This window comes from Camelus bactrianus, chromosome 27, assembly GCF_048773025.1.
Source record: "Camelus bactrianus isolate YW-2024 breed Bactrian camel chromosome 27, ASM4877302v1, whole genome shotgun sequence".
NCBI classification, from domain to species: domain Eukaryota; kingdom Metazoa; phylum Chordata; class Mammalia; order Artiodactyla; family Camelidae; genus Camelus; species Camelus bactrianus.
Window position 1 is genome coordinate 16,333,050 of NC_133565.1, and position 27,759 is coordinate 16,360,808.

The window sequence follows — 27,759 nt, forward strand, 5'->3', positions numbered from 1 at the left end:
AAATGCAACGTGGTATCCTGGACTGGATCCCGGAACAGAAAAAGACATAAGGTTAAAAACTAAGGGTATCTGAATAAAGTATGGACTTTAGTTAATAATAATGTATCAATATTGATTCATCAATTGTAACAAATGTACCATACTAACGTAAGATGTTAACAACTGGAGAAAGTGGGTATGGAGCAGATGGAAACTTATACTCTCTTCACAATCTTTGCATAAATTTAAAACTGTTCTAAAATAGAAGTTTAAGGACACTATGAACTCAACTACAAAACAGAAACAGACTTGAAGATGTAGTAAATAATCTTATGGTTACCAGGGAAAGGGGGTGGGAAGAGATAAATTTGGGAGTGTGAGATTTACAAATGTTAGCCACTATATATAAAAATAGATTAAGAAAAAAAGGTTTCTTCTGAAAAAAAAGTTTATAAAATGTAGGAAAAAATGAATTTTATTTTATCTTTATTTATTCAGTTTCATTGTTCTTTATTTCTTTGTGTAGACTCAAGAATTTGCTGGTGGCATATTTCTTTAACATTCCTTATAAAGTACATCTGCTAGTAATAAATTCCCATGATTTTTGTTTGAGAAAGCTTTTCTTTTTTTTCATTTTCTGAAAGATACTTCTGCAAGGTATAAAATTCTAGGTTGAGTTTTTTTGTCTTTGTTTTAATTTCAGGACTTTGCTATTCCACTGTTTTCTAGCTTGCATAGTTTCTGAAGACAAGTATGGTACAAATTTTTATCTTTGTTCTTCTGTATGTTCATCTCTTTTCTCTGGCTGCCTTTAAGATTTTTGTCTTTTGCTTTTCCCAGTCTGAGAGAGAGAGAGGGAGAGAGAGTGTGTGTGTGTGTGTGTTCTGGGGACAGGGGAGCTGGTTGTAGTATTTACCCTTCTTGGTGTTGGTTATTATTTCTTCAAGTTTCTTCTGCTTTGTTTTCTCTCTCTTCTCCTTTTGGAATTCTAGTTACAAACTATGTTAAAACATTTGATAAAGCCCCACAACTCTTGGAGACTAATGTTCTTTTTTTTGTTTTGTTTTGTTTCTTTGTATCTACTCTTCTCTTCGTATTTCAGGTTGGGTGATTCCTACTGATCTGAAGACCTATGTAGGTCTTTCCTGTTAGGCCTGTAATGCAGAGTTTGAGTTAATTAAGAACTGGGCTGGGTTTAGGCATCACTGCTGTTACAGTTACCCTTGATGTATCCACCACAGGCCTCAGATCCCTTGGTGGGTAGTAGGGGATTGGTTTGCTGGAGGTTTTCTGTTTGTTTTTCTCCAGTGACTGCTCCATCCTCAGTTTTAAGCCCCTCCATGTGCTGTGCCCCAGGCTGAAGCCTGTCAGTCGTTCTGCCCTGCTCCTGGCAGTTTCCGCTCCTCCACCAAGGGTTGAGATGTTTTCCTTTCCGTTTCCCCAGATACAATGGGATTTCACCAGTGTCCTCAGGTGGCATTTATGTTGTTCATCTCCTCATAGACTAAGACTTCTGTTACATAGGAGAGAGAGGGTTTTGCCCCTACTGCAGTGGCTGCTCTTCCCCTCTCCCAGTTGTAAACCACAGAGGAAACTTTTTCAGGACATTTCCATTTTTTTTCTGTTAGCACCCAGTGGGGTTCATGGGGAAAAAGCCTGCAAGAGAGCTTAAGACTCTCCCTCTATCACAGTCCCAGGGGTTTTAGAGTCCTGCCAGGCAACACTGGCCTCCAGCAATTCACTCATCACCCTAGCTTAACTCTTATCATCTGTGTCTTACCCAGATAAGTCAGTGCTCCAATGTCCTCTCCCTGCAGTATCTGTCTCTCCCTAGAGTCTGCGCCAGTTGGCTGCACTAAAATCTCAGCACTACAGCGTGTTCATGGAAAACTATGAACTTGTTTGTCTAACTTTTTTTCACAGTAAGGCTGGGAGTGATAGTTTCCAGTTTTCTATATCTCTGAATGAGAAAGTACTTCTTTGTTTTTCAACTTAAAGGGTTTCAGTTCTGGCTCTCTTTTGTGCTACCCTGGACAAGTAAGTACTAACCTTTGCCTCAGTTTCCTCATCATACCTAGCCAAGGGCATAGTTTAATTGGGAAAGAACTGATACAATGCATATAAAAATGTTTGGGAATTTGTAAAGCACTATACAAATGTAGAATTATTATCTAAAGCCTGAAGCATCACTTTCACTTAGCAAAAACTCACATGGCGCGCTCAGCAACAGCACAGAAGAAAGAACACCTGGCACATCATGATGATTGTTAGGAGGCAAACAGTTAATAAATCAGAATGATTTTAAAACTTGCACGTATAGTCTAATTTTTTCCTATGGGAGACTAAGGGGGGTAGACATACTCTCCTCTTCATCATACACAGGATTCAAAAACAAATGAGGCTGGAACTATAAATACACTGTTAAGGGATGGGGTGGGGGAGACCTGTATTCCTTATAGAGTCAAATGGAAAGCTTATCTGAGAAGGAATAAACAAAGAAAAATTTATGGAGCATAACTCATTCAAGTTTTTATACATTCCTCCCTATTCCATAGTAGTTCTCTTTGGTATGTAGAAGTTTCTAACAAATAATTTAGTGTTTCTCTTGCAGAAAAGTACATGCAATAGATTACTGAAAGTATGAAAAGTACAGAGAAGAAATGCTTAAATAAGGCTTAATTTATCAAATTGGGGATGAGATCTCTAAGGAAAGATTCCAATCTGGTAAAATAAAATTAAGCATAATAACCTCTCCATACTTAGCCTAATTTTAAGTAACCGCTAAGCAGATTTATTTCCTGTTTTCTTCATAATCATTTCATAATCTGCTATGAAATGAAGATTTCATAGTAATCTTCAAATTCTAATTTCAAAGAGAAGCACTCATTAGGAAAAGGTCTATAGTCTATGGAAGTACAGGAAAGTCCAGAGGAAAATACACACTATGTATATAACAGTTTTAAAGAATGAAGTTGAAAAAGGGTTTAATGTACCAGTGGAGGCATCATGCCCTTGCTTGAAGGGGGGATGACAACCCGAAGATCTGGCTTTCGACTGTTCATTCCAAGGTTGCCACCACCTGGAGGAGGGGGAGACTTTGTAGGCATAACTTTGCCTAAACTATTTGCACCAGTAGTTCCGATCAAATTTGGAGATGCTCTTGAGTTTACGAATCCATTCCCTGGAAAAAAGAAATATTCATGAACATGAAAAGAGTCATTAAAATACTTTGGTATAAATATGATGCAAGTTGTCCTCAGTCCTGGTGTCAAGTGAATTTTATGACAAAATTCATGAATACCTAACCATGTATCTTTGAATATTTTAAAAATAAGCAAAGAAAGTTAATCAAAGTCTGAAATACTTATAAAGCTTAAGACTGATGCCACTTGTTTCCAGCCTCACTGCTTGGACCTGCTGAGAGAAATTTAAAACAAAAGATATGTTTCTAATGGGGCATCTCCTACTAGGGACCAAAATAATGGAGATATTGTAAGAAAACACTTGAGACTGGCCTATTCATTCATTCTCGTGACAACAAAGGACCCCACTAGGTTCTGGGCACTGACCTAGGTGTCAGGGCAACTCCCTAACTGGGACTTATTTAGCCCTCAGGTCTAATGCTCTATTTCCACCAAGTACCTCCTCCGTCAGCTCTACCTCCATCTGTTCTGTTCCTTCAGCTGCCATTAAGGTCTTCATTAAATATCTGTGATTTAGCTGACTGTAATCATCTTATTCCTACCTTTTAACTTCCCCTAATAGAACTGTTTATCTTCCTTAAAGAAACAGGTATATTGTGGTACATGTTCTATATACACAGTACTTGAGGGCACCGGTTGAGACAGAAAATAAACGTTAAGAGATCATCCCCGTTATCATGGATACTGCATTCATTCTAGTCCTCCTCGTGTGTAGCAGCCATGTGCTTTGGGTGGCGCTGACTCAACTTCCATCCCTCTTGCCACAGACTGGCGTGGTGATGGGCATTGACTCAGGTCCAAGCCAGTTAGTATATGGCATTCTCCCTCACCACAGTGATGGGATCCAGGAATGTCCAATCAGAACCTAGATAAAGAAGTTGCTATGTGGTAGTCACAGAGGCTCCTGCATTCCTCCAAATATGACTGAGGAAGCATTTTATTCTTAAGCCATTTTGAGACTCAGAAGAAAGTCAGAATGAGGAAAAAGCTGATAGAGAAACGAGGCTAAAAATAAATGAAGTAGAAGCCCTACCATGCTTATAGTGTGTACCACTTCTGGATCTTTTCAGTTACATATAACTTAGTAAACACCTTATACTACTTAAACCTAATTGAGATGGTTTTCTGTTAGTTGCAACTGATAGTATCCTAGTAGAAACAGTTACTATTGATGAGCTTACAGTTCAATGGTGGAGATAATGCCACAAATTAAAAAAAAAAAAAAGTAACAATATACAGGAACATAAAATAGAGGCTCCATATGCTATTTTAATTCCTAAGTAAATCTTAAATAAAGCAGGTGAGAATAGAAAACAATTACATATTTAAAAAATATTTTATGAAAACTTAATTACTAAATTTAAGTTATAGTGTTAACTGCTCATAAAAATACAGCATGTCACTGTATTGCATAATTTTAAAATAATCATCAGCTTTATAATCAAAAATAAAAAACGAAGTTGACCGTGTAGATGGTGTGCTTGTAGCAAGAGACTCAGTGTCGTGAATGCAGTACTATTATTCTATTTTGAATAGTCCTTAGTATCTAAGTCTACTCTATTACAGCAGATACATACTAATTTAAGAGCACTAGATAAGAGAATAAATTTGTTGGCTTATGAATTCCATTTCTAGTGTTTATTACCAAGCTGATCAAGAACAAAATATTCAGAATAGTGAACTAGAAGTTCATGGAGGGCTGAACAGGCCTCCTGAATTCTCAGCATTCACACATCAATAGCAGTGACTCTCTAAAATCAGGTAACAATACAGAACTGTCTTTGTAATTTGGAAATAAGCTTTTAAACATGTACTGTGTGCAGAGCACTATGCAGTGAGGAGGATATAGGAAGGGGAAAAAAAACACCCTACATGGTCTTCAAGCACCTTTTCTAGCAAAAGCAGGCACTCATCACAGAGGCATGAAGATGCCAAATTATACTTAAGTTATGGGCAACACAATGAAGTACAACCACATAAAATTTACAAGGACACAGAAAGCAAAGCACTGATACAGGTATGGGGGCTTAATTAGGGAAGATTTTGTGAGACTGACTATTAAGCAGTCTGAAAGGACAAAGATGAAAAAATTTACATAGTGTTTGGCAGTTTATAAAACATTTTCAGAAACAGAATACAATGAATAGGGTCAACTGATGAATAGATACATAAATTCTAAAATTAAAAAATGTAACTAGAAAGAGATAAAGTTCCTGAAGATAATCTGTTGAAGGAAATGGATGCTTCAGTATATCTGCATATAATATTTTAGAGTTTGAAAAAGATGTTATTTAGGTAAATTATTCATATGAAAAACTAAAAATTAATGTTTTGCCAATGTGATCTCATCAACCCTGCTGCATCCTAACCAGTGCATTTTCATGGGACAAAAAAACAGAGGAGTGAGGTGTGGCACTTAGGAACTGGTCTGGATCTCCTCAGAAGCTGTGATTCAAAATGTCAGGACTCCAGATGATCAGTATCTCCTACCTCCTCCACCTTAACTCTCACCCAATTCCTCTTGCTTTCTCCAAAACTTTTACTAAGTGACCTACCAGTTTTAATTCATCATGTGACTTAATTTTGCTGTTGGGACTGGCATTTCAGTTAACCTTATGAGACTATTTCCTGCATTCTGTTAAACTTCAGAAAGCAGTGCTGTCAAAAAGAAAACAATCTCCCCACTAGGCCATCCCCTGCGGAGCAGGGCTCATCCAAGAACTGGGCAGAGGTAACTGCTAAGCAACTCACTTAGATATAAAACACATATCAAACAATTCTATACAAAAACAGGAAGGGAACAGAATGTAAGATTAACATCAGTCAGCAAAGATTAACAATGTTTCTTTTAATTAAATGACGGCATGAACATGTTCTTAATTTTTCTGACAATATTTAGAAGAAGATTCTTATTTACCTGATTTGCACTCAAATCTAAAGGATAAAGTGATATTTCCTCTCAAATACATAAGATGATGCAAAGATATAATTTAGAAAAACACTTTATCAGGAAGCACTAACCCTCTTTTCCCACATGGAGTTTGTGATGCTTTCCAGCCGGACACAGTACTACAGTAACCCATGAGAAGCAAATTGTAAGAATGAAAGGGGATCTAAAGGCATGATAGTTCTTAGTGTGAAGTTGGAGTCTGCGGCAGATGATTACAGGATGATGTAAGCACTTGGTAACTTGCCAGGCTGAAACAAGACAATCTTGTACACACCATTTGTTATTTTGTGGAGTGTGGGCATATACTATCTAATATATGCCTTCTTACCTCCAGTTCACTTTTTATGAAAAAAAAATGAAGATATTGTTGGGACAGAATTTTGATGTGTATACTTTAAGTATGTAATTCATCTTGCTACAGCCTACAAATTTAGGAATTAAAGTACCAACTCTAAATGAATAAACCCAATTTAATGTGACTATTGTTAAAATGTGTTTTCAGTTTTATGGTAACTTAATACCCTGACACAAATGTGACGAAAATGCTTTTGAGCAAACTGCACACTAATGCCCTCAGAAACTTGACAAAGCTAATCTTAATTATGGACCTGTTATCTCTAAGGCAGGGCGTTCAATTATATCAATCTGGCTCCCGTTTCAGAATATCATATCAGCTGAAATAGCGCACTAAAGTGGCTGGAAAGCACTCCATGTTCTTAATACTACTCTTTTAAGGCTATTATTTTGAATCTATTTGGGAAGTTCAACTGACATGCAAAGGATTTTGAAAATTTCTTAAGGATTCTGAAAAATTCATCCAAATCAAGGTTCAAGAATTGGTTTTATCACATTTGACAAATTTTTCATAAAATCTGACAAAGTTTCAGCTCATCATTCAATAAATAAAAATACATTTAAAAAGTCTATAAAATTATGTTATTTATATAAAGAAGTGAATGAGGTTTCTAAAATTTAAGACGACCACAGGTTTTAAAATCACTGATGACATTCTTACTTGACTCAATGGAAATTCCTGTATGATGAACAACATGGATTCTGCCCATTTAGAAACTTATCATCTAAAACAGACAATCATGTGAACCTGCTTCTGTGTTCTCTCTCCAATCTCTCCTGTATGCATAGCCCCAAAGAGGCCACATTTCTCCTTCTCTTTCAGAGACTTCGTGCATTCCCATGGCTTCAACCATTGCCTCAATATGACTCTTAAATCTGTTTTGTGTCTCCTAATTTCCAGTCTATAAGCAACCACTTGGTGGGCACTTTTCCCTGGATACACTGCTGTCATCTCAAACTCAACTTGTTTTAAACACTTGCACTACTGTCAGCCTCCATCACTCTGATCCCCACTTCCATAGAGCTACCAAGCTTTACTATTCTTTTTTTTTTTTTTTTGCCTTTTTCAGTTTCATTAGGTAGAATTATTACAGTTTAACTACACATACACATAATGTATCTAAATACATATATACAGTGTACTGCAAATTTTTTTAGTTTACATGTATGTACTGATCATTGTTTCTAAGAACAGTTTAGAGCTTTAGCTTTTTAAACTTAGTTATCAAAGGAATAAAGCCAACTACAAAATAAGAATCAACAGAATGCAGTAATCCAATCATAAAGGACAGTCAAATGTGTTTACACATAAATTCTCAATGATTATCTCTTCAAACACTGCTTCTGGACAATTTTTTTCTCTCTTTGCCCTCTAGGACTCCAATGTAAAGTATGTTAGGCCTTCTCACTGTATTCTCTAGGTCTTATTCTTCTTTTGAATTATCCATCCTTTTATGACTCAAAAATTTGAGTATTTTTCCTGTCATCTTTTAGTTCACCAATGCTCCCTTTTGCTTTGTCTGATTTGTTATTAAACTCATCCAGTAAATTCTTAATACAATTAATTTTTTCAGTAAAAAAAGTCCATTTTTAAAGTTTCCAGTTCTCTACCAAAATTCTTCATCTTTTAAAAAATGTCCTTGACACAGTAAACCTTGTTATGTTAAACTCAAAGTCTGTATCTAAAAACCCCAGATTCTGGAGTTCCCAGGAGGCTGGTTCTACTGGCCATTTTTGCTGCAGGTTTTCATTTATGCTGTATTGCTCCTGACTATGCCTAGTTAGTATCTCAAGTAGAAATAGTAAGGTCCAGGATGGTGATGCTATTCTTCTAGAGAGTAGCTGCCTTCCCAGGCATCCTGGGGCCCCTAACAACAGACCACCACAACCTGACTCTAAGAAACGGGATGATGCAAACAGGAGAAGTAGCCACCACGAGGGACCGTTTACCTCTGCTTCACGTTACTTCCAGGGCGCAGCTTTCTGGGGTCTCAACCCAAAGTGAGACGAGTATACTAGGCCCTCCTAATTCTTTATGGGCCCTGAACTGTGATCTCTCTGTCCCCTAGGTCTCTGAGGCTGTCACATTCAGCTTCTCTGGCACCCCACCGTGGAAGTGGTTACCACCACCTGAGAAAAAACAGCCGTAAGTGCTAGGCTCACCTCTTTGAGTCTCTGACTTTGTCACTCCCCAGGCCTTGAGCCAATAATTCTTTATTATCTTATTAGCTCTCAAATGCTTTCACGCAGATTTTTAAAATACTCTGCCTAGAATTTCCAGTTGTCCTCAGAAAAAGGGCTGGTCCAAAGGACCAAGTCTGCCCAAATGACCAGTCTTTCCCAAAGTATGTTTTATATGACATTAATTCTGAAAGACGCTTTTTCATGAGAAAAAAAATGGAGGGTTCTATTGTGAACTCACTTTGAATAACCATGTTACATACTAAGTTTTAAGATTCACAAGACAGGTTAGCATTTTAAAGGCTCTGATGTAAATCCAACAGTAAGGAAACCTGTTCAGTTTTATTTAGCACAAGATTTGCCAAACAGACAGGTTAAGTCCTTCTTTTCATATAGTTTCAAGAAACACACTCTAAAAAATGTAAATGAGAAATCATACCCACAGCTTTTAATATCTTTTCTTCTAAATTTCTCATGGAATTTAAAATGTTAAAATTCATAAAGACTTTATTTAGGCATAAAATTCAGTTTAAACTAATTCTTCCAAACTACTAAACCAAAATGGCACCATTGTTGAAAATAAGCTAAAATACATTATCTGACTCTTCCTCACAAAAAATATACTGGTGGGGGGGGGGTGAGATTTATAGCAAGAAACACTTTAAACCCATGTATGCTCTAAGTACTACACAAATACAATTACTTTCATCTGGTTTTGGAAGAGAGTGATATGACTACTCAGTTGAATCTGAATTCTGAGGTAGCACATGTTAAAAAGCAGTTATAACAAAAATGTCATTTAGGATATAATTCAACAAACAGAATAAGCAGAGTTACACCCAGTGCAGGTAAAATAGGTATATAAGAGTATGAATCAGTTAAGAATCAAGACACCCAATCCTGACGTGTTGTAAGACATTTAGGTGCACACTAAGAAACAGATTTATCTCCGTGTGTGTGTACTAATGGAAACACACTTGCAAATAACTAAGCACTTAAAATATTTTAATACTTGAATTTTAAATTTTAATAAAAATTCATGTCCACTAATCATAATCATTGACATGATTACTAACACTGTTAACACTAAACATACTAAAACAGTTGCCTATAACAGGGGAGCAGGGGTGGGGGGAGGAAGGGCATGAGAGTGGAACAGAGGGATAAGAGGGATAAATGAATAACATACCGAGATGCACTGTACAAACCAGTGATGATGAGCCATGATCTGAGGAGTGTAATTAATGTGCCCTTCTACACATCTGAGAGTCTAGAAAGGGGGGAAGAGGCTTACAAAAGAAGAAAAACAAATTAAAAAAAAAAAAAGAAACAGGCTCACATGCAGAAAGTCAAATTAGGATGATGTCAAAGTCTGAGTCTGAAATTACCAAAGGAACACAGAAAACTGAGCAGCAAAGACCAAGATAGATTTACAGCTGCACATCAGACAGGAAAGAACAGTGAAAGAGCTTTAGGGAAGTGTGAAGAGTACCAAAAAAAACTCTCCAAACAAACAACAAACAAACAAACAAAACAACAAGAACTGAAACACTTGTTTGACAGGAGGAAGAACCAAGTTTATGAAAACAAGTAAAAGCAAGGGGAAAACACATTAGAAAACTTCAAATAGTTGAACCCTGTGAAATAAAAATGCTTTTTGAAATAAAACCTACAGCTATTTAACATTAACATTAAATGAAATAGAAATTATTGACTCCAACCTTAACCAGGCTGGAAAGTGGAAGGGAGAGCAAGGTGTATCATGTTGGGGGAATAAAAGCATATGAGAAAATACAATTCAAAAAGGGTATATGGGTTGAAAGTTGAAAAGAAATAAATCATAAATATTAGGAAATACACATAGAAGTATAGCAGCCCTAACGTATAGTTGGTAAGACCTTCATGAATTTTTCTCCATTTAATTACCTCTTTAAAAAGATCTCACAACAGGTCTTACCTGTTTAATTCCATTAAAATAGCAGTTAATAGAGTGGCAGATATAATCAGGCATTTATTCCTACCTTAGTTCACTATATGCTTTGTTAACTTGTCTCAGTGTCTATTTCTTTCTTTCTTATCATTTTTAACTAAGTTATTCAATCACCTCAGAACTTTTCTTATAGCAGAAGGTCTAACATACTTTGTGGAATAAATGGGTTGAATGCATGTAGTTGGGAATTCTTCCTGTAAGTGATCTGTTTTCAGATCCTTGAACACACAATATTTAGAGGGGGAGGGGGGAATTCCTGTCCTTGCTTTCAGATAACAATGATGATAACTTGATTATTACAGACGAAGAGACCAAGATGACTTAATGTGATGGTAATCCAAAGGGATAGTTATGCTTGTGACTTTTTGACATACATGCCATGTTTCTGTAATGTTAAGGTCATAATCTATCTTTACTAGCACTTTAGGGCTGGGCAGACACAATTATGTCATGTGTAAACTGCCAGTCATCTTGGGAGGGGTCTCAAAGTAAAAGAACCAATTTGACAGCAACTGTGACAAAATGTGAATGTTCTACATGTAACTACCAAAACAGATCCTTCAGAGACAAACTTCTCAGTTCTTTCTGTGTCTCTAGAATTGGGCCACCATTTCTTTGTACTGCAATCTCTCTGAAAACATTTCATGCAATTGTAAGATATATCAGTCTGCTAACAATTTAACATTGGTAAGGGCAAGTAACACAGAAAGCTTGAAATTGCCCTCATGTAAAAATTATATTAAGGCAATTTAATTTTTAGAAAAGAACAATATCTGCTATGAAGGAAACAATGTTTACTGAATGAATGAGTAACTGAACTTAAGGCCAAGGTATGATGAATACAACATGGATATGAAAAAATGTTAAGCATCAATGAAAGTACCCTCAAAAGGAAATTAAATAAATACACAAAGGGACATGTCTACTCTAGCCATATATCCCATTTTTCCTCTTCATTGGTATAAACCCTTGTTTGAAGGACAATATTCCTTTTATCTCAGACAGGTTGGATGCCTACAAAGTGAACCAGCAGGAATTCACTCACCCACTGGGCTACTTCCAGCTCCATTTGGCACTGTGAGGTCTGAAGTGCTCAACATCCCACCTAACATCATAGAGAGAAGAGAGGGGACAAGGAATGAATGTGAATTGGCTTTCCTTGTCTGAATGACAATGAACTGAAAAGAGGTAACCCTCACTCCATCCCTAAAAAACATAAAAATAAAAACCAGCCCAGTCTGAACTTGGTGTTAATGTGTCATATACACACAGGCACTCACCTATCAAGCTCTGGACATGCCCGTCTTCTTGTGTATCAATTCCAAATAGTACATATTGATTAGAATGGGGGCAGTGCTAATGGAATGCTATAAAATCTAGGACTTAGGGAGAGGAGACACTGCATTACACAGAATAATGCAGTAAATGTACTGCAAACTTCTGCTGAATTAATGAATGAATCAGGCAGGCAGAGTCGCGTAAAAAACATTCTAGCTCCATTCAAGTGAGTCTATTTCTCCATATTTTTTACATGAATGGCTCACACTCAACTTTAAATCTTTGCTTGTGATATCCTCTCTCAGTAGGCTTTCTCTTGGTAAGGAAAACTTAGAGATGGCAGGTCCTCTGTGATGTTCCTCTATGCCTGATTCAATGCCAGAGCCACAGATTTTCAAAAAAAATACTTTAAAATGGAGGCAGTTATGTAGTAGTGACTCTTGATCATCAAAGCAATAAAATTAAGAGTAGCAGAGTAAGAAACTGTTTATGTTAGCAATTAGTCCTTTCATCCTTTTTGTTAAAGAACGGGCAGGATAAGTATCACTACGTACCTGCACTGCCAGTGCTTGGTGGTCTCTGAGGGGCTCCGGGGGATACATTTCTGTGCAGCGTGGCTTGAGGTGGGGAGAGCATGCTTGAATCTGCCAATGTTGAGCTGGCTGCCAAAGAGGGGGACACGAGTGAACTCCCTGGGTTAGTGTAGGACAAAGCATTAGGGCTGGTCACAGGGACTGTGACAGACATTGAGAAGTTCTGAGGCGGCAAACCAGGCTGTAAATAAAGAACAAGGAAGAGAAAACTGTTAGTTTCATTTTCATCTATATTAATTTAATAACTTACAAACTTTATTTTGATAAGGTAACTTAAGGTACTAAAAGTAGAGGATAGGGATAGGTTCTTACTAAATCAATTTGCCGGTTTAAACTATTTTCTTTAAAATTATATTTAAACATAAGAATGTTTAACATGAACATATTCAATTTCATTTTTTATATATTAATACATATATACTAGTATAATATATATATTGTATATTTCAAATATTCAGAGAGATCAAAATTAGAGGTCAGAACCTGATGTTAAAGTTTTGTTGTGGAATTGAGACATTACAAAATATATCACTGCTATTAAGCAAGCTTAAATTAACATTTTAATGCAAACTAGTTTAGTAACATTACATTTCTATTGGGAGATTCCAAATACAACAAAAGGGAAAAAGTGTGTACACATATTATAAACTTCATACATCAAATCTGGAACATTATAAACAAGCCCTGGTCTGATTTAACTGACTAACATTCTTAATGGACAAAACTAAAAAAAAAGAAAACAAAAATCAAGTTATATACATAGCATAATGCAATCTCAATGTAATAAAAATGCAAAAAATAATCTAAATAATAAAATTAACTACTGACAAGCTATCTTTAAATTGCTTAAATATTAAATTACAAATATTATAAATGCTATCTTCTTTTCCTCCAAAATATTCCATACTCCCTTTAAAATAGTATTTTCTATTTTCCTCTTGCATTTCCTCTTTAGACCACTTACAATATACTCGTTAACCATGATACATAACAATCCTCTTTATAATTTAAAGTGAGAGAAAAAAAATTCCTCTCCTTACATTTTAAAATAGTGATTTGCAAAGTAAGGTAGCATTGCTAATTCAAAGTTGGAGGAATATAAGTAACTTATGTACTCTATTCAACAGTTTATTTCAGGTTGAAAATTATAATTCATTAAAAGGCATAAAACAATAGACATATGATAAACTTTCAAAAGTAAAGCGATTTTATTTATAAATGTTTTTGCAGCTTAACACTAACTGCAAGATCACCGAGATCCATGTGAGGTCAGAAGGGATTTTATTTTCTTTTGTTTGCTGTTGTTTTGTTTTTTAAGAATGGTATTAGCACAAAAATACCTCCTTAAATCTGTTTTTCATGAGATTCTTATTTATAGCATAAGGCAACTTTCAAGAAAAAAAATCCGTGATGCATACTTTAACGCACAGTTGTAAGAGAGTTAACTCTGACAACGAAGCAAGTATCAGCATTGGAACCGATTTGTTCCATAAAGCCTACAAATCACACAGAGCTAGAAAAATCAGATCCAGAACAATTGTCCTAAGTAGTTCTTCTCTGAAGAACTATCAAAGCAGCAGGAACTCAAAGAAGTACTGTTTCACTACTATTAGATGGATGAGCATGGAAAAATTTTAAACCAACTATTTGTTTTGCAACCAGTTTAAGAACATTGCTTCCTTAAATTAAAATCGAGCCAAGGCTCTCTTCCTCAATACCTACAGTGTAAGAAAATGACTTTGCAGGTATTGTCGAAAAGTTGTTTTGGGACATTTACAGAAAGCCAAATAGTAAGCGACTATTACAGCAACTATACAAAATAATTAAAAATAATTTTGAAACACCAAATTTTGTAATAAATCCAGTCACTTTATAGTCTCAAGATCTACTTAAGTACATGTAGTATTTTTAAAGGTCATAAGAGGGAGAGCAAAAGTCTCACGTGCACCCTATACTTAACATGGAAATTTAAAGCTGGAAGGGACCTAAAAACTATGTGAGCCAACTCACTCACTTTACAGATAAAGAAATTGGAATCCAGGATGTTTAGGTGCCCTATTCAAAGGTATAGTAAAAAGCTGAGTCAGGATTAGGATGCTTTCTCTTCACTACTAAGTTTAAGACACTGAAGATGTACTACCATAAGATCTCCAAAATTTTATTCTGAAGTTCTATAAAACCAAAAGAAATTAATAAACTCCTTCCCCCCTTTTGCTTACTGTTGCCATCACCCACTGGGAAAATAAACAAGATGCATGGTCAATCTCTTCATGCATAAGATAAAAACACAAACCATTCTTTAGTACTCACTGCGATTTTATGATTCCGCATCATATTATCAAATTCCTCATTAATTTTTTTATATTTTTCTTCTGTATGTGGCGTTAGCACATAGGAAGTATCAGGGTCTGGGCTGTCGCACCCTCTGTGTTCCTTCTTGTTCAGAGCCTAAATAATGAAGTTAACAAAAAGGATCAACAAATAAAAAGTAGAGGTAAAGTAAAAGTACTTACAGGGCCTCGTTTGAAAATAAAATCACTATCTTCATTTAGTTTGCTGAATCTGTCCTCCGAGAGTGGACTGTGCTCAAAGTAATCGTCAGCATCAGGGCTCTCACAACCATTAAGGCCTTTCTTTCTTAAAGTCTGAAATACAATTGGAAAATTCACACACAAATGATACTAACTTGCCATGATTTTTTTTGTAAAATTTATTAAGAGAGCACAGACTGAATGAACTGGGTTATAAAAGAGCCACTGAAATGGTTTTAAATGATCACAAACATACTCTAATTCTTCAAATACAGTAAACCTTAGATATAAGCAAAATCATGATCCCATTATACATGAAGAGATAAGGAATATTCACAGATTTGTATTCTTCCTTTCCATACTTCCTAGAGAATACTAAATAACTCACTGTTCTGACAGTTACAATTCAAATCTGGTTATAGCCTGATCCAACACACCTGTTAGGGCCAATGAGTATAAGAACTGAAATACAAATGTATCAAAATGATGCTTTGGGAAGTTACCATAGTACCTTTATAAAATGAATATTTCAGCAATTTCATCTACTGACATTCCTTTCTTCCTGAGAGTTCAACTTATTCATAAGAATAGGCACAACACCCCAATAATTTCATTCCTAATTTGTTCTTAAGAACTATCATTTTCATACATAACTCTGAAGTAGAAAAATTCAAATACCTATTTATATATGACAGAAAGGACTCTTTCCTATGCAGAATGTACATATTGTTAGAGACTTCACATATCTTTAAAATCTGTATTAAAAACTACATCAGCATAATCTTTTCCACACTTTGCTAACTCTTTCTAGAGAGCTCCCTCATGGATTGACCTGATCCACTGAATTGACTTTGTGGAGAATTTTGAGTGTCATCAAAGTATCCCTGACATCACACTGACTCTTTTTTTCTTATTCTGGGATAGAAATATAGTGAATGGTTGGTTTTATGATTTTTAATTTTTTAAATTAAAATCATCACAAAAGGACTTGTCTAGCATTTAAAAGCATAAAATTTAAAACCTAGGGCTTAACAATCTATGGAATATTAATTCACTTCCAGAATGTCTAAATTTTAAAAAATGCTGATGGATCTTATTTTAAAGTAGAATTTTTAGGTTTCAACAACTTAGCTAGCTGTGAGACTTGCTGATTTTCCAGGCAACTACAGAGAAGCTTTATGAAGTTAAATTTTTTCAAGTAAGCCTACCTGTCAGAGCTTGTTTAGTTAAGAAATGTTTGCACAATAGACTAGTACTAGATGTGTGCATTTACAAGTGATTATATTAGATTTAAGGAATATTTTTAAATAATTCATAATAACAGATCTCAGTGTCCTTTAAAACATCATTTATAATAATTATGAATGCTTATTTTACTCATTTCCTCTTGAGAGAAGCAAAAGGTAAACACACAATACATTAAGGTTTGAGATTTTTTTCCTTAATTTCTCTGAAGTTCTTTAAAATTTCACTTTACTCTATTTGATTTTTTCCTTGCACGTTTAAAGACATAAGAAATCATTGGTATAGATATGTTAGCCTCTCGATTACTTGGCATGTGCTACGAATCCCACACACAATGCCTGAAACCCCCACAACATAATCACTAACCATGAGCACACAGCAAACACTATACCTACTTCCCCAACACTGGCTCCATGGCTCTGAGTTCTATGAGTCTAACTAATCACATAGACTTTTATATGTACTCAGCCATGAAAGGTCCTGTTGTTTAGAACTGAAGGATGGAGACATGTACCCTCCCCCATCCATGGTGGCAGCAAGGTCTGCTTGCCAACTCTGCATCTTGCTATCAGCAGTGAAGACATTAACACTCAGAATACTGGAACACAATGAACTTTTATAACCTACACAGCTCTAGATACAGAACAAAAACAGTAGGTGCCTACACACAGATTTTATCATAAAGTTGATTTATTCTAGCCTGAAATCTCTAGGTATTTTCCCCTCATATTTATATATTCTAAGACTAGGTAATTCATAGTCTTGCTCTTCCACTAACAGCAATCACCAAGTATGTCCCTTTGAACATTTAAAAATTGCACAAGAGAAGAATATGGCTTTAGTTTAATAATCACAAAACTTTTTTATTCTACAATGGTAGGGTTAACCCTATTTGTACTCATGAGGAAGAACAGTGCTCTCGTATCTCTGGCTCTGCAAACCCTCACTTTAGATGGGGTTCCTGTCACTGTGAGAGAATTTAGGAGGCTGTATCAGCCCTGCAGATAACAAGTTAATGTGCCTCTGCAGGATATCCAACTTGTGTCTTCTTATCACCACAACATGGAGGGTTGTTGTGAGCACCCAACTACCATAAAAAGACTTTTTCTGTCTTCTTTATCATTACCACATAGCATAATAGTAAAAGTTCCTCCTCTGTCACTGGTACTAACAAGTGGAATGCTGTAATCTATTAACAAGGCCAAGCGAGGCATATAAGAAACAGGCTAGCTTCAGTTTTCTCACGTGCTTCAAGTTAGCCACAATAAACACTTGCTCAGTGAAGAAAACACTGTCTGAAAGGTCTCTCTGAGTGAGGAATCTGCTTTTAAGTGGGAAAAAATTCAAGAGTATTGGCACTGTGTGCTTACTCTATGGCTATTACTGATGATTATACTGTCCCATTCCGAAGTAAATAGGACTTTAAAAGTACTTTATTCTTACACATGTGACTGACAGTTTTTCAGTGCCATTACGGCAAACTTAAGGGGAAAACTCAATTGTGCCAAAATAGTTTCACATTTCAGTGGCATATACCATTGAAGTTAATTTATCCCAGTTGCTTTTCTTAAATAATTGTATTCTGAAACACACATTATAAATTGCTAAAGGGATCTGTTGTGATCAACAACTGAGGTATTAATCAACTTAAGCCGACCTGATACAACCTGTTCTATGTCCAGTGTTAGTCAGTGTTCCAAACACATTTAAAGATTCTCGCTAGCAAGATTATGTACATGAAATCATAAAATTAATGCACCAAATTTTCATCAGTCCATATCTATAGAAGACAGAAAATTTATTTCTGGAGAGTCAGTTAAACATCTTTGAAGAACAAATACTTCTACTTGTCACAATAAAGTTAAATTCTATTACGATTTTAATGGCTTTTCTTTTTGTGATCTTGAGCCAATTCAGTCAAGGTACTTTCTGCATACTGTCATTTATGGTACAAAATATAGGTTTTAAACAATGGATGCCCTTCGCTAACATTTACCTTCAACACAATGTAAAGACAAAATGTGAAAGATTTTTCAATGAATCAAAAAGTAACTGCTAACTGTCTTTAATGGAAACTATGCATTGATTAGGACACATCCTTCCAGGCCATCTGATTCTATGTGGTTTGTGCCTGTCTTCAAGCTATTTCACAACTTTGTAGATATAGAAGTTAATCTGTAGAAAACTGATAGTAAAGCAAATAATTAGTGTTTACAGACACGCAAATAGATTCTGTCTGGTGGAGATTCAACTGACTTCTTTCCTCACTGTGGAAGATGTTAGTTTTTGCATCTATGAAGCAAATTAATTTTGCCTTTTTGATGGGCTTATGGATTGTCTAATCTTTGGACTTACCCATTAACCAGCTGCAACATTTTTTTGGTTTCCGCAGTAATTAGTAAGTTAAAACCTTTGACTTATGTTCATTTTATATCTGTCTGAGAGTCATGATTTTACTTTTTTCGAAAAAAATTGTTTAACAGTTGTTAAGAATGACACTACCCTTGACTCATGATTCATAAGGATCTAAACTCAGGGGGAAAGATTTCCTAGTAACACCTGTTAGGATTTAGTATTAGATTGATTATTGGTTTTTAAAAGAAAAAAGCAATGTGCTGTTATTTAAAATTTTTGAAAATATTTGATAATCTGATTAATGATCTGTATTAATTTATTATGGTTCAAGATTTGGAGATACTATGTACTATATATAAAATTAATAGACAAGTTTCTTCTCCATAGCACAGGGAACTATATACTCAATACCTTGTAGTAACATATAATGAAAAAGAATATGAAAACAAACAAACAAAAATTACGGAAGTACAATCAGAGGAGGATTATGACCCTTCAGTACTCTTCTTCAAGAAATTAGGAGAAAATCCTTAATTCTTGTGACAATTCATAAATGGAATATTATTCATATCAGAGTATTAAGAGTGTAACATCTAAAACTGCAAACCCCATATTCTTAAAACAGAGTTCCTCTCCATCTGAAGTTAATGAGTTCTAAAGTAAAAATCAAGCTATTGAGGAAAGAGTGGTTAGTGCTTTACCTGAAAGCATTTCCAGGGAAAAAGGATTCCTACATCACATCTAAGCTTTCTCAACCGGAAATGCCCAAATTAAACTTATAAGAGAAGGTTTTGTTTTTGTTTTTTGGCATTAATTAAATCAGTTTTACCCAAATAAAGAGTAACTTAAAGCCTTCTACCTACTAATTAAAAGACTTCATTGGTAGGAAGGCTCATAAGTTTAAAATTTTCACACCAACTTAAGGAGAAACAGTGAAAAACTGAAATTAGGAGGTATCCTGGCTAGAACCTCCACTGCGGTTATATCCATCTTTATAACTTTGACAAGGCTATTTTACTAATCTGTAGAGATAAATGTTAGTTTAAAACTATCAGAAAACTGATAGTTAACTGCAAATAATTCCTATTCATAGAAGTTGTTTCCTGTGGAATGTCACTGATTATCACCTTGTGAATAGTGACCAATTTTGCTTGCATTTATAAATTCATTTTAGCATTCTTTAACTATTGCTGTTATTAAATAAAATCTTTGATACATGTTCGTTTTAAGGAGGCAAGAACAATGATGTCTGGTCTTTTTTTCTAAGTATATCCAGGTTTTCCTTTACACAATAAACTTAACAAACATATTTCAAAATAAATTAAAAATTAGAGGCAACTAATTTTAAATAGATTTCTTCTAGCTTATATTCTCTCATCAGCACAAAATAACGTATTTAAAATTTAAGACATTTATTCTCCATGGAAATTATATATACACATATATGTATATATAAAATATATTATGTACAAATACATGTACAAAATCTTTGGTATTTGTTTATGAAGGAATTTAGTATTCAGGATATTTTTATTATAAATATATTTAAATAAATATTTAAACTATGTGGAGTCTGAAATAAGAACTGGTAAAAATCCCAAGGGACTGGCATAAGACATGCTACTAATTTTTAGATTCAGGAGTCTATACTGCCTGAGTGTTTACCAGAGCCCATGTCAGACAAGACTGCATTTTTAACTACTGCCAACCAAGAATTGAAATATTCTTTAATATAACTCAATTTTACAATAATTGTCAAATTCTATTTCAAATATAATCACAGCACTTAGAAGTGAAACTGTGGAATTAAAAGTAGTCAAAAGGTGTATATGCATAGTTTTAAAATGTACAATGAGCTCATCAACTAAACCAACCCTCAACATCACCGCCCACCATACATCTCCTTTCTGTGAAGCAGTGAGGCAGCAGATGCTCCACAAATACAGGCTGAGTGGATAATCTGCAGCTGGAGAATAAGGTGTAAGTGAATACTTGTAACATAAAGGAATAATATATCTTAAGTTTCTTGGGAACTGGGGGAAAAGGACCAGTTTTAATACTTCTAATTCTTCCTAGACACTTTGAAAGCACATAAAAACGTTTAGTTTTTTTTAAAACTGTGAAACATACATAAGGAAAAAGACATCGAAATTTACGTAAAATTCAAGAATTATAAAGGGAACAACAATAATTCTAATCAGGTCAAAAAAAAAAAAAAAAGAACAAAAAACAAAAAGGCCAGAACCAGAATCCTACATATTTCCCTCAATCACACAACTCTCCCCTCCCTCCTCTATAGGTAATACCATCCTAACTCTGTGATGAGAAGTTTCTGTATTTTCTTTGTGTGTGTGTATGTGTTTGTGTGTGTGTGTGTGTGTGTTGTGTATCTCACTAAAAATATAATTTAGCTTTGCTCATGTGTTACTTTGGCCTCCTTCATTATAACTTATTTTTATAGTATCACTGTATACGGTTGCATATAGTTACGGTTTGTTCATTTTCACCGAATATTATATTGCATGAGAAAAAAGCTGCATATCCTTTCTACTGCAGATAGGTATTAGAGTTGCTTCAATCTTTTGGCTATTATGAAGATGGTGTTATGCACATTTTTGTAGACACAGTTTACTGCATAGCTGCACACATTTCTCTAGGGTAGTCTTAGAAGCAGAATTTAGTATCCAGTTATACTAGATGATGCAAAACTGTTTTTTAAAAAGTAGTTGTATTAACGTACATTTCTACCTACGAGGATTTAATTTGCATTCCCTTGATTACTAAGAAAATGCAGCACATTTCATAACTATTGGCCATTTGGATTTTCTCTCTTTTGTGAGGTGCCAAGTGTTCTAGCATTCTGCCAATTTTCCTATTGAGTTGTTTGTCTTTTTTTTAATTGCTGTATAGTCATTCTTTTATTTGTAATCAACATAAGTCCTTTGCTAATTTTATGCACTGTAAAAATCTTTTCCCATTATGTTGCAGGCTTAACCCTTGTCTTTGGATGAAAACAGGTTCTTAATTTTAGTAAAGTCAAATTGCTCAATTTTTTCCCTTTGCAATTATCCTTTATAGTAGTAATATTTATGTCTTGTGTAAGAAATCCTCCCCTACCTCAAAATCATGAACATATTCTCCTGTATTATATCCTACAAGCTTTGTAATTTTGTCTTTCATATTTAGGACTATAATCTTCCTGGAGGTAGATTTTGTAAAAGATATGAATAGTCACCTTCTTAGATATATATCCAACTGTCCCAGGACCATTGCTTAAAGAGTTTCTTTCCCTCACTTTGATTTGAGATACCATATTATCTACATAGGTGCATGGAGCTTCTATTTCCGAGTCCTCTATTACTCCATTGACATGTTTGGCATTTGCTGTTTGTGCCATTGCCACAGCATCTTCATTACTACAGCTTTAAAATTAGTCTCAATGTATTGTAGTGCAAACCTTCTCACCTTGCTATTCTGCTATTCTTCAGAGTGTCTTGTCTTCTTTTCCTCTGAAATTTCCTTATATATTTCAGAATCAGTTGCTGAATTCTTAAAAAAATAATTTCTTGGAATTTCAACTGGCATTTCCTAACTCTATAAAGATTATTTATGCAGGATTGATATATACAATATTGACAATTCCAGTCCATGATAAAAGGATACTTTGTTAGATCAACCCTGCATTCCTAGGGTAAATCCAACTTAGTCATAATTTATTATCCCTTACATATACTGCTGGATTTAATTTCTGTATTAGTTAGCATAAGTGATGTTAGATGCTTTATGATGGATGCTCAATGATTTTGAAAGGTTATTTGAAGATTTCTGATGCCTACAATAAAGTGCCTTTCTTCAAAAAGGATATATACATTTGCTCCACCCAAGTAACTGGCACACTAGATTTTCTTAGACTTTTTGTGTTATCTGACTTTGGCCTGCGATTCTTCACAATGCTGGTACTTGCTTTAGAACACCTCACAGATAGGCTCTCTTTCTTACTTTTCTTCTCTTTGGCACAAAAAAACTCTCTTTGCAATCCTTGTAAGTAGGGAAAAGGCAGTGGGCTCCCCTCTGACTGAAGTCCCACCATATAATATGGAAGGCAATCTATCAGACTCAGAGACCTACAAGTAGTAACTGTCCCCTTGCCTCTGAATCACTAAAACTTCATGAAGCTTAGTTTTTCAACTGTTTTATTCAGATGGGCAAATGAGTCAGTGTAGCCAGAGTGCTAAACAATTCTTTACCTTTTAGGTTCCAATTTTTTCTTAGATTTTGGCCTGGCATATCCCTTAATAGCTCTCTGATGTTTAAAAAAAAATTTCTGTACAATTCATCTAGCATTTTTAGTTGGCTTCAGTTAAAGGGTTGGTCCAGATAACCTGACTCAACATTACTGGGGGGAAAAAATTAACATTTTTAGGAAAAAATGAGCCAAGAATTTTCTAATGACATCCACATAATTGGTTTTTTTTTTTATTTTTTTGCTTCTTAAGTTAAATACAGTAAAGAATTCCACATTTTCCACAGAGTTCCACCATCAACTTCCCCCAAAAGTTAAACAGAGATACCATACAATCTAGCAAAGATTATAAACCTGTGAGATACCCAAGAGAAATGAAAATGTGCCATACAAAAACTTGTACACAAGTTTTATAGCAGCATTTTCACAACAGTCAAAAAGTAGAAACAACCCAATGTTCCTCTGTTGATAAATGGATAAGCAAATGTGGTATATCCACACAATGAAATACTATTTAGCCATGAAATGAAAAATGAATACATGCTATTATATGGATGAAATTTGAAAACATCTGCTAAATCAAAGAAACCAGATATAAAAGACCACATATTGTGTGTAACTCCAGTAGAGGCAAATCCATAGACACAAAGAAGTAGATTAGTGGTGGCCAGGATGTGGGGGAAGGGGGATTGGGAAATAATGCTAATGGGTACCAAGTTTCTTTTTGGACTGATGAAAATGCTTTGGAATTAGTGTTCATGGTTGCACAAACTTGTGAGTGTACTAAAAACCTCTGAATTGTATAATTTAAAATGGTGAATTTTATGGTGTGTAGATTATATCTCAATAAAAAGATGGAGAAAGTTAATCTCAAGTATGTCTAAAGTATCCACTGTGGTAGCCACTAGCTACACAAAGTTGCCTCACTGAGCATTCAATGTCACATAACAATAAAAGATATCTGAGGCAATGATCTATAAAGATATCAGGTAATATGAAAGCACTTTATGCAAGTTACTGAAAACTGTGGAAATGTTTACTATGATTGTGAATAATCATCACAATGGAATTTATACCTATTGAGTCCTATACCCAGGTACCAATGAACAGAACTAAGTAAAACAAAAGCCAATAGAGTCTATGAAAACAACTTTAATTATACCCCAAAAGAAACTGGAGAATACAACTTCCCCTCTCTGAATAATTTTCTTTTATATAGCAGTCATTTATTCAGATGAACATAGCTGATGAATGGTATCTTTAAAAAAGAAAAGAAAACAAAAGAAAAGAAAGAACTGTCTACGGTTAAACAATACAGTCTGCTCTACCATACTGTATTTTTGGATGTAAATTAGCTCATATGAAACTGGTAAAGAGGGAATGATGTCAGTGTAATAAAGAAGTAACTTTGGTTCCCTGGTGATTTTTCCCTAGGAAAGGGGAGCCAGGAAAGAGGAAATAGCAGAAACAACTTTCAGCAGGAAAGGAAAGGCCTCCTGACAGCAGGAGTATTTATTTCTCATACTTTGTATCAGTGCTTCACAGTATGGCAGCCACTAGCTAGCTTAAACTAAAAATTCAGTTCCTTACTTGCACTAATCATATTTCAAGTGCTCATCACCTACACTACTAATGGCTACCATACTGAACAGCATAGTAGAACATTTCCATCATCACAGAAAGTTCAATAGTGCTGCTTTCAATGATGCTATGTACAGATGTTAAGTTCTTCAGGCTGCCACTCTCAATATGAAGAAGCCAGAATCAACAAAATTGATGCCTGTGAAAACACAAAAACTGAAGCCCACTTCAACAGTCGAATCTCTACCAAACTGCTGTATTTTTTTGGTATGTAATATAAAAAATATCCCTGTTTTAAAGACTAGTTTCAGCCAGGTCTACTGTTGCTTGTGACCAGAAATAACATAACTAATACAGAATAGTTTTAAAATGTTTTCACATACATTATCCTCAAAACCCACAAGGTTTAGACCTTTCATACTGCTTTCTCTTCTGATACTGAGCTTAGTACTGGTACCAGAAACTTTCAGTAAGTAACCAATTAATATGGCTAAGAAATGCTAATTATAATACTAATTATATCTGAAATATCAAATAATCAAATAAGATTTGAGAATTATAATACTTTTCAAACACCTAAATATCCACCTAAACCTTTACTTTTTAATTGTCCTTCAAAACATAACTGGTAGGTTTTTTACAACCCAAAGTAACAGAACAATTTTTAAAAACTTAATTCAACTATAAAAATGTGGAAAATAGCAATGAAAATATTTTGATTATATAATATTATGGGATAATCCTATATAAACACTGGTGGCATAAAAAAGCAAACTAAATTCGAAAATTCATGCACAAATACTAGTTGATATTTCTAAGGTCTTTTTGTAGAACATAATCATTTTTGAAGTTTTCAAGATAGATTCTAGAAATAACAACTCAAGCCCAGAAATTACCACAAAATACTAACTAGTTATATGAAAAGAAAATTTGTTCAGAACCAAAGCATAAGAAAAATATTCTCCATTGAATTACAAGAAGTAAATTTCAGTATGAATAATCAAGCTTTGGCACATTCGCTAAGACTCAAGCATATAGGTTATTTATCAATTTTTAAAAATCACTAACATTTTAAAAACAGTATTAAAGTTTACCTTCTGGTGTTCTACTGCTAATGAACTAAAATAAGATCTATAATATTCTTTGACTAAACAAATAAATATAGTCACATACCAATGTGCTTACACATGTAATAATATTCTTTACAGAATAGCCTTAGGATACACAAGGATCAAAGCACATATTAAAAGTTGTAAATCAACCCATCAAACAAAACCCTAGATAATTATAAGGTATATTTACTTTTCCAAAATATAAGTAGTTCATACTACCATTTGGAATTGTTTACAGGTACAGCACTGATTGCATAACTGTAAATTAAAAAGTAGAGTTATGACAAATGCCAAGAAGATCTCTCTCTTTAGACACTCCAGATCCCTAAACAGTTTCTCCCAGGACTAAGCTATAAAAATAACTTCAAAATAAATATAAAATCTGTTAACTATCTCCTTAATTTTAAAGTATGTGTCTGAATGGCCTGGTTAAAAAAAAATGCATGTCTTCATTAGATACCTTTATATAAGAAAACTGAAATATCACTATAGATATATCTCACTTTTCAGGCATACCCAGAACATTGTTAAATACGGTAAATACCCTCATTTTTTGCTCTAAATGAGCTTCCAGCTCTAGTAGTAGTTTAACATTTATATGCTGAATGGTTAACATCTGGTGGAAAACATCAAAATCTTGGGATTCCAAGCATCTTGAATCCATACTGAAGTGTATCTAACAAACAGACTTCTGAGGTAAGATAATGTAATAGCCAACATGTCATCTTCTTAGGAAAACAGAAGACATATGGCCAGCTACCACCATATTACCAGTGTCTAATACAATGCCTCATACATAGTATGATAAGTATCAGTGCAATAAATTTAAAAATGAAGAAATAATGCATTATATTAAATACTTTTATCCTCTTCTCTTCCCTTCTCTTTAACCCCAATCAAGAAGGTTACAATGCAATTCTAACAGAATTAATAGCTTGGGGAGTGCAAAATAGTCAGTAAAACTCAAGCAGCTGTTCTATTAGGCTCCTTCAATAGCCACCCAAAGCTTCAGGAGAAAGTCAAGGGCATTACACATCTCTTCAGAATCTGGTTTACTTCTCAGGTCTTAGCTATTTCCACTCTTCACACTACACTACAGCTATACTTAGCAGATTTTAACTCCATACGATATTTGTGCTATGTCTCATTTCTTCCTTTCCACAGAAGTTGCCCCCCTAACCTACAACATCCTTTCTTTTAACCCCTTTTCCCTCGCCAACCCTATCCTTTAAAGGACTCAGGTGATGGTGTCACATCTAGAGAACATTTTCTCTGACCAGTCTCCCAATTCTCCTTCTTCCACTGGTCAAAAATTTGGTAAATGTATCAAAGAACTTCTAGAGAAAAAAGAACAACTTATCTAAGTACTAGACACTCAATCCATGACACACAGGGACATAAAAAGGACACAAAGGTATTCATCAATAACCACAAGAAATGCATTACAGAAATGTGAGCTATATTATAAAGTGATACATGTATCATCCTTTTTATCTATGAACTCCTGTTTATAAATCAACACCATCAATCTCTGATGGAGAAAAACCTGACCTCAAGAAAATAAAAAGCACATGTAGAGATGCATTGTTCCTTATAGAAAGCACATAAATGAAAATCAATATTGTATGATAAATAATAATATTCAAATACACAGTAAAATGGAAATAGTAAAACTGAAATTGCAAGAGCTATGGTGACTGCTGTGTGAGGTGATGGTGCAGGACATGTGGGAAGAGGAGGAGAGCCATGAGGATTGCGTGCCTCACCCTGTGAATCACCATCCTGCTGCTTCAGGCTCTGTTAGGAATAAAAGAGCAAGGCAGGGGGCTGGAGGTGGAGGGAAGCTTTGTCTTGTCTTCAGGTGTTTCATTATTTTTTCCCTTTCCCTGCCGCTCCACTGCAGCCCTGTAAAACATTAGGCAAGCCTCTTAAACACTCCCTGTCTGTTCCATTCCTCATCTGTAACATGGGGAGAAAAAAACCAACTGGCTCAAAAAGGCTCTGTGAGGACTTAATACTGTCAGAAAACCTAAACACAGTCACGCCTCCAGTTCTATAACTAGTTGATCTCAGGAGACAAAAGTCATTTATCTTTCTTTTTTGCTCAACTGAGAAACTGGAGTCCATCTCCCCACACATTCCCGCCAGCCCCATTAAACACACT

At 34.8% G+C, this 27,759-nt stretch overlaps 1 protein-coding gene across 10 annotated transcripts in view; it reads right to left on the reverse strand.

The window, feature by feature from the left end:
* The window catches only part of MEF2A (myocyte enhancer factor 2A), a 124,030-nt gene that overhangs the window by 22,997 nt on the left and 73,274 nt on the right, over positions 1-27,759 (reverse strand). For 2 of the 10 annotated variants that reach the window (XM_010962905.3, XM_045522603.2), the window contains exons 5-8: positions 14,839-14,976; positions 12,490-12,709; positions 11,703-11,762; positions 2,973-3,058 (exon numbers count right to left, since the gene is read on the reverse strand). In XM_010962905.3, coding sequence (XP_010961207.2) covers positions 2,973-3,058; positions 11,703-11,762; positions 12,490-12,709; positions 14,839-14,976 — 504 coding nt within the window. Of the gene's footprint in view, positions 1-2,972; positions 3,161-11,702; positions 11,763-12,489; positions 12,710-14,838; positions 14,977-15,041; positions 15,174-27,361; positions 27,501-27,759 lie in introns of all 10 variants that reach the window. The other 8 variants (XM_010962901.3, XM_010962903.3, XM_010962902.3 and 5 more) reach the window with 6 other exon arrangements.